Source organism: Hemicordylus capensis, chromosome 2 (assembly GCF_027244095.1).
Source record: "Hemicordylus capensis ecotype Gifberg chromosome 2, rHemCap1.1.pri, whole genome shotgun sequence".
NCBI classification, from domain to species: domain Eukaryota; kingdom Metazoa; phylum Chordata; class Lepidosauria; order Squamata; family Cordylidae; genus Hemicordylus; species Hemicordylus capensis.
Window position 1 is genome coordinate 328318652 of NC_069658.1, and position 8550 is coordinate 328327201.

At 47.1% G+C, this 8550-nt stretch overlaps 1 protein-coding gene across 1 annotated transcript; it reads left to right on the forward strand.

Moving 5' to 3' along the window:
- Positions 1-6279: 6279 nt before the first annotated feature.
- Positions 6280-7671, forward strand: LOC128342346 (actin-3-like). The gene has a single exon (XM_053289565.1). The coding sequence runs from the start codon at positions 6380-6382 to the stop codon at positions 7577-7579; it is 1200 nt and encodes a 399-aa protein (XP_053145540.1). The 5' UTR covers positions 6280-6379; the 3' UTR covers positions 7580-7671.
- Positions 7672-8550: the final 879 nt, after the last annotated feature.

The window sequence follows — 8550 nt, forward strand, 5'->3', positions numbered from 1 at the left end:
ATGTTAGTGTTTTGTCCAAATGAAAAGAATTCATGTGAATATTGAAGAGAAGACCCATGAGCAGAAGTCTGCAGGAATTTAGTGGCCTGTTCATGGAAGTTCCCTACAACATCAAAATAGATTTTTCTTCCCACTTTTAAATATTTCCAAGGGTATTTCTCTTCCTCTTCCACTGAGTGAAAATGTTGTGTTGTGTATCCTTTTGCTTCTGTAGCCTTAGCAAGGTTATGGCCAAATATAATAGCAATAGCAATAGCAATAGCACTTACATTTATATACCGCTCTATAGCTGGAAGCTCTCTAAGCGGTTTACAATGATTTAGCATATTGCCCCCAACATTTCTGGGTACTCATTTTACCGACCTCGGAAGGATGGAAGGCTGAGTCAACCTTGAGCCCCTTGGTCAGGATCGATCTTGCAACCTTCTGGTTACAGAGCAGCAGTTTTTACCACTGCGCCACCAGGGGCTCTTTTTTATAAGGCTAAGAGGTTCTCTTACCCCTGAACATTCGGGCCGAAGTCCAGGGCCTCCACAGCCCCTGGGGGCCCCAAAATCCTCTTTAGTCTGTCCTGGGTGGTTTGGTCACCCGGCCAAGCATGATGATGCTTAATTTGCAGGGGACAGGGAGTGGGGGCCTCCAAAGGCCTTTAGGTCAGGCTCCAAAATTACCTAGATGCACCTCTGATCAGGCTTCATTTTGGGCCACTTCGACTGTACCAGTCTGGGGCACAGGACTTGGAAAGAACATTTGCCAGCACATTAATTGGAATTGAAGATAATATTGTCCAGAATTATGCTATCCATTCTATTAAACACATTGGAGAATATTATTTTCCAAGCCCAGTTTGCCACTGAGTGTACATTTGACAGGGAGCCACAGCCACTCATGGCTCCCTAGCAAGTTTGCCTGTATGATGGGTTGGCAAACACACATTTTCCGCATTCACACACTTGCCATTTTTAGATATACACTTATTTGTTTGTTTACTTTTTTTTTTAATCAAATGTGTACACCGCCCCAAACTTTCAACTCTGGGTGGTTAACAATAGCATAAAACAAGTTAAAAACATATACAAAAACTTAAAACAATTTAGCAATTTAAAAATAAACCAGAGATTAAAACCTAAAAAATTGAGGAAGCTGAGGAAGCTTGGGTGAAAAGATGGGTTTTCAGGTGTTTTTGAAAATTTTCAGAGATGGAGAGGATCGTATCTCAGCAGGGATCTCATTCCATAATCTCGGGGCAGCAATCAAGCAGCACTTAGTAGTGGTGTGTATCTGGGGAAAAACAAGTCTGAAGGGGCCCACGGGATTTCTGTAGAGGGTAGTTCTGGCTCCACTCAACCCCATGCCCAAAAGGTAAAACCACCCTCCCACTCACATTAACCTCCATAATCCATCACACAATGTGCTACAAGCAGAGAGCAGGTGCATTGCAGGAAAATGCCATGCAACATCTCTAAATGCCACAGTTCTGTATTTTCCATTGCCCGTCCACTTCACTTTACTGTATCTCCTTTAACAGTGGTGCCACAGATCCTGGGAGGCAGGGAGAAGCACAGTAAGCAGCCTAGGAGAGATGCTGCTGGGTATCTCTGAGGATGGATCTAAACGACATGATTTTTAAAAATCAGCTATTATTCTATTATCCTGGCTTTGTATTATCCCAGCCTTTTGAACATTTAACAAGTTCTCTGCAGAAGCTGTAGTAGATATTTAGGGTGGAGAGGGACTGAAAGCCACTGTGTAATCCACTCAGATTGTTCCACTCAGAGCAATTGTGCTCCCTACTCTAATCTCCTCCATTCCCATCCAGCAGTGCGGAGGGAATGCCCTAACCATATCAGGTCTTTGGAGATGATCCCTTATCTTTGATGCTTCCATCTGTGACAAATGATCATTGGGGACACATCAGGATACCCTGTGACTACCAAATGCCATGTAATAAACCTAGCATGGTGAGTTCAGCTCCTCAGAACCAGAAGCATGGTCACTGTCCCTGGCTCTGGAGCAGTATGAATGGGCTGCCTGCTTTGCTATGGCACACCCTGGCTTACCCTCAGGCACTGGAATTAACTGCATTAATGACAATGCTGGCTGAATGCAGGGGAAACAGTTCTGCTTCTCAGCTAGTCAGAGGGAATTAAGCAGATGCAGGCAAATGAGCCACACAGATTTTTCTTAAAGGCAGTTCCCTGTGGCCAGAGGAGAAAGAGTTCCTTTAGCAAGAGAGAATCAATTGCCATTGATCAGAGACTTCTCTCATTTGGAACTCTTGCCTGTATCTCAAGGAGCTGAGCAAGAAGACCACAGGGCAGTTGCTCAATATTCCCCAGGGATACCTCCAGGCTGCCCCAGGCAGGCCAAAGTCTTCAAACAATTCCTCTCAATACATTCACACCCTGAAAGTGAGAGAGTAAATGAAGGAAGGAAGGAAGGAAGGAAGGAAGAAAGGAAGGAAGGAAATGCAACTTCAGATAGGTAAAGAGACGGCAAGAACTCCTAGCTACTTTAAATGACTTTAAGACTCCAAGGCAAGATGAATTGCCTCTGAGGGTACTGAAGGAACTTGCTGAGGTGATCTTAGAGCCACTATTTTTGGTGATCTTAGAGCCACTTTGAGAACTCCTGGAGAATGGGTGAGATGCTAGAAGAATGAAGATGAGCAAATGTTCATCAACATGATGCTCAGCGCTGCATCTTTGTCACTACACTCTGGGGCTGCTGTGGACTCAGAATGCAGTCTCGAGGACATTGCTCAGAATGGGTGGTTGGGTTAGCAGTGTTTCCACACACACACACACCCAATTGCCACAATGGGGGAAACTGTGGAAGTGCTGTGAGTGCAACCTCCCATTCTGACCAGTGCCAGGGCTGCATTGTGTGTTTGCATCAGCCCCAGGGTGCTGTGTGATGGAGGCATAATGCTGAGCATCATGTGGGCCATTATCTCCAAGAAGGGGGGGAAGAGGATCTGAAAATTTACAGAGCAACCAGCTTGACATCAATACCAGGCAAGACGATCCTGGAACAGATTTTTAAGCAGTTGGTCTATGAGTGAGCACTTTAAAAAGAATGTGGTGATTACTGGGATCCAGCATGGGTGTGTCAAGAACAAGTCATACCAGGCTTATCTCCTTTTTTGATAGATACTAATTTAGTAGATCAGGGGAATGCTGTGGGCCTAGTGTATTTCAGTGAAGTATTTGGCAGCGTCTCCCATGACACCCCTGTTGACAAGATGGTAACATGCAGGCTAGATCAGGGATTCTCAATGTTGGGTCCCCAGATGTTTTTGGACTTCAACTCCCATAATCCCCAACCAAAGGCCACTGGGGCTGGGGATTATGGGAGTTGAAGACCCAATGTTGAGAATCCCTGGGCTAGATGATACTCTTGGCACAAGAATTCACAGGTGGTTGGACAATCATACTCAGTGGATGCTGATTAATGGCTGCACATCAACCTGGAGGAAAGTGTTGAGTAGAGTGCGCAGGCTCTCATCTGGCCCTGAGCTGCTTAACGCTTGTATGAGGATGAGGGGGTAAAGGGGAAACTTTTAAATATGTAGACAACTCAGAAGTGGGGCAGAGGGGAGGGTGGCTAAGACTGCAGACGACAGAATCAAGATGCAAAGCAATTTGGACAGGCTCAGAAACTGAGCCGAAACCAACAAGTTAAGGCTCATCAGAGACAAATGTAAAATCCTGCGTTTGGGTAAGAAAAATCAAATGCACAAGTATAGGATGGTGAAGACCTGGCCCAGCAGCAGTACATGTGGGAAATGATGTTGGTGTCTTTGTTGACCACAAGTTCAGCACCAACAGGCAGCTGCTTAAAAGACTAATGCAAATCTGGAGCTTCATTAACAGAGGCACTGAGCCCACTGTCCAGATAGTGAGAAATAATATTTCCACTCAATCCTGTGCTGGTCAGACAGACCTCACTTAGAATACTGTCTCCGATTCTGGGGCCCACATTTCAAGGAGGGTGTTGACAGACTGGAATGGGCTCAGAGAAAGGTGACAACAGTGGCGAGGAGTCTGGAAACCAAGTCCCGTGAGGAATGGATGAAGGAGCTGGCTATGTTTAGCCTGGAGTAGAGAAGGCTAAAGGGAGAGACCATATCTGAAGGGCTGCCACTCAGAAGAAGGAGCAGAGCTGTTCTCTGTTGCTCCTGAGTGAAGGACTAGACTCAAGGGGTTATTATAAGGAAGGAGATCTAGGCTAGACATGGGGGAGAATTTTGTAATTCTAAGAGCTGTTTGAAAGCCCAACAAGCTTGCCCAGGGGTGTAGCAAGGGGAGTGTGGCCCATGTTCAGAACATGGGCAACCCTCCCATTCATGGTGCACACTCGGGCATGCATGTGCACCCCTACTCACTCCGCCCTACCCCAGGCCAGGGCTTCTGCAGTGCTGGCCACCTGCAGCTGCAGCCACCACCAGCTGCCTCCTTCTCAGGCTTGGTGGAGACAGAAGAAGGATGAACACAGCCAGTGAGCGCAGCCGGAGGAAGAGGAAGCTCGCCCGGCTGCTTGCATCCTCCTTCCATCAACCAGGCGTCCAGCTGATGGAGGAAGGAGGTGCGCAGCCGGGTGAGTGGCCTAAGGAGGTGGGCTGGCTGTGGCAGCAGTGGCAGCCACTCACCCGGCTGTGTCTATCTTCTTTCCATCAGCTGGGCACGAGCTGAGGGCAGGCAGTGGCAGCAGCAAGGGAGGGGGGAACTCTGTGGCTCCTCTCAGCGGCTCCTCTCAGAGCTCCGCCCCTGAGTCTGCCTCATTAAAACAGAGGCTGTTTTCAATCAGAGGCTGAACAGCCATCTTGTCAGGAATGTTATGGCAGTTTTCCTGCACTGAGCAGGGAGTTGACCAGAAGACCTTCAAGATTCTTTCCAGCTCTAACATTCTATGATTCTTTGACCAAATAAACAGCTAGAATTCTCCCAGGGCGAGACATAATGCTGTTGCAATTTCTAAAAGCCTCTCATGGCCACTAATGCCATGGGCACAATCGCCACAAAAAGGACGGTCTAACTTGGCTGTAAGAGCAATTTACTGGCGGTGAGAGCAGGGGAGCTTCCTCGCATTTCACCAGTGGCCTCCGCTCCAAGCCACACAGCTGTCTGTGAAGAGTTCATCCCCTAATGGAACAAGATGACTCAGTCTTTCAGGACTATAAATACAAATAGAACATTGTTGCTAACCAGACCCTTAAGATTTCATCCTGAGTGATATTCAGTCCCACACTCCCCACATCTGCCCTGTGATCGTCCGGAGCAATTGCATCTGCCTAACAACATTCAATTATGTCACATAGGCTCAATTGCATCTTTTGTGTCACATTTACAGCCCTTTGCTCTCCCCAGCTAACACGAGACTGAGAATATTTTCTTATGCTAAGCATCCTGCTAGAGGGTGTTCAGCCAGCAGCCTGGAGTGCCCTCCCCATGCACTTGAATCAGTCTGCCTGGGTCTAGATAGTTATGGCATTGGAGCATTTTCTCAGCTCTCCACAGACTTTCTAGCAATCTTTTGAGAACTCACAAGGCCCCCCCCAAAATGCACCTGAGAAATAGGGAGGGGATGTATCAAAAGGCAGGGGGAAAATGTAAATTAAAGGCAGCTCATTCTGGAATATGGGGTCATCATTTCCTCTGTTTGCACTGCAGATTTTTATTTTATTTCATTTTATTTTAACATATTTTTATTCCGCCCAAAACTTGCGTCTCTGGGTGGTTTACAACAAAATAAAAACAGAAAGTAAAACATTAGTTAAAACAAAAACAAAAAATTTAAAAGACCACAACAATTTGAAAATTGTAAAACAATATTTTAAAACAGCATCAAAACCATTAAAACAATACTATTTATGATTGTTGTACAGCATTCAACCTGCAGTACAGTTGCATTCTGAGTCAAGATTGCACCATTAACCTCACACCTAAAAACCAGAGCCAAAAGCCACATCCAAAAATCGAGATGCAGCCAATTTGGGTCTTATTTACTTAACAAATAATTGTCCCTCAGCCTTTAGAACGATAAGAAAATATGTCCGTCAAAGATGTCAAGGTGTCCAGATCATCTTGGAGTCCATAAGAATACTTCAGATGGAGAGTATACTGGTATCCAGCAGAACCTCCTTCAGTTTCACTTCTGCACTTTCTTTAGAATTAGAACTCCTCTGCAAGGCCATCTCTATCGTCTCCTTCCACTACTATGATGTCGTTCTCTCTAGCTGTGTCACAGTCAATTGCCATGGTAACATGGTACCTGCCTTCTACATGGTTATGAAAATTCTTATCACCTGGAGTCTGCTGGGCTAGTCTTTTGATAGCGTCTGGACTATGTGGGATAGTTTTTAAAACATCTTGTGGTGATGAGCTACCGCAAGAAGCCCAAGAGTCCTGGCCCTGCAGGCCACAGACCAAGCTCAAAGGGTCCTTCGTCAGCCTCCACATCAGGCCCAGTGGAGAAGTACAAGGACTATGCTGCTATTGTGATAGACACAGGCACTGGCTACACCAAGAGTGGCCTTGCTGGGGATGAGAAGCCAAGATCCATTGTGCCAAGTATAGTGGGGGTGCCCAGGTACAGGACGAAGGAAACCCCTTTGTACTACATCGGGAAGAGTATTCCACAAAAGCGAGCAGAGGTGAGCACACAATTGGTAATGACCCATGGTGTGGTGACAGACTGGGATGCCCTAGAGATGTTGTGGCACCATATCTTCTACTCAGAGCTCAGTGTGTGCCCCGAAGAGCTAGCTGTGCTAGTCACAGATGCCCCAATGTCTCCAACCACCAACCGGGAGAAAATGGCTGAGCTTCTCTTTGAGAATTTTGAAGTGCCCGCCATGTTTGTTGCTCACCAGTCCCTTCTGTCGGTGTATTCCTACGGCCGAACTGGTGGACTGGTGATTGGCTCTGGCTATGGAACATCCTACACAGCTCCTGTTCACGATGGATACATCTTACCTCATGCCACTTACCGACTGGACATAGCAGGAAAAGCCCTGATGGAATACTTGGCCAAGCTGATGGGAGAAAGTGGTAACCCTTTTCAAAAGGAGGAAATGGAGGTAGTTTGTCAGATCAAGGAAAGGTGCTGTTATATTGCTGAGGATTATGAGTCTGAACTAAATGCAGATGAAAAGAAATATCTCATGGACTACACCCTTCCTGACAGACAGGTCATCTCTATTGGCAATGAACGCTTTCGCTGCCCAGAAGTCCTCTTCAATCCTACCATGCTGGGCTTCCCAGAGGTGGGTCTTCATGTCCAAGCCATGAATAGTGTCAGAAAATGCAAGCCAGAGCGACAAGCAGAGCTGCTGTCCAATGTACTGCTGGCTGGAGGCACCACGATGCTCCGTGGCTTCTCAGAAAGAATTAAGAAGGAACTGCAGAGAATGGAGCCCACAAGCAAGGTGGGCATCTTAGCTTCTCCCAACCGCATCTTCTCAGCCTGGTTGGGTGGCTCCATCATGGCCTCACTCAACTCTTTCCAGAATGTGTGGATCAACCGTCAGTCCTACAATGAGAAGGGGCCCTTCATTGTTCACCGGCATTGCTTCTGACTTAAGTGACAAGCCAAGCTGGTGGGGCATGTTGTGGGTGGAAAGTTATGTCATGGGAGACTCTCCTCTACAACATGCTATTTTGGAATGCACAGCCTCTGAGTCAGTTCCATCATCACCTCCGGAGATGGGCAAGAGTTGGGGGAGTCACTAGGAATTTGCCAAGATCCCATTTATTTGTAGGAAATGTTTTAATAGGGTCACAAGTGTGTTAAAATGGGGTTATTACAGATACATTTTATCTTCTAACTTCAAGAAAAGGATGCCATATTTCTCACACACACAATGCAAAGACTGTCACACACAAGCTCCTGCTCTGTTGCTCGACCCCCCACAATGGTAGCAGCCACCCACCACCACCGCAATGGATAATGCTCACTCAAGCTGATTCCTCACTCATCTGTGTCTCCTCCCCACCTTGTACACTGAGGACAGCTCAGCATGTAAGGTTGAGGTCACTTGATGCCTCCTTGACAACTGCAGAGGTGTCAGGAGCAAGGCTGCAGGGTGGGCCTTTGGAGAAGATGGAGGGACAAGACCAAAGCCATTATGGTATGGAAGTGGCCCCTGCTGATAAAATATCACAATACAGCTCCTGCTAATGAATGCCTCTGGTAGAGTTTCTTATTCTACCAATAGGAGACTGAACAATAGACCAAGGAGAGGTTAAATCTATGATATGCATTGGGGTTTCCTCCCCTCCTCCCTGAGACAGGGAGGTGTGCCCAGCCAGCCGGTAGAGTGCCGAGAGAAGCCAGAGGCTCCAGACGCCAGGAAAGCCCTGGCAATTACCCCTCAAAAACCAGAGAGGATTCAGAGAGACGTGCAACAGCTGCTGGGGGATGGGCAGGTGTCACCCAAGAGGCAGCAGATTGGTGGAGAGGGAATAGCCAGGATAGCAGCTCCACAGCTGCAAGCAGCTGGAGGAATGATAAAGCAAGGGGTGTAGGTGGGGAATGACCCCCCTTTGG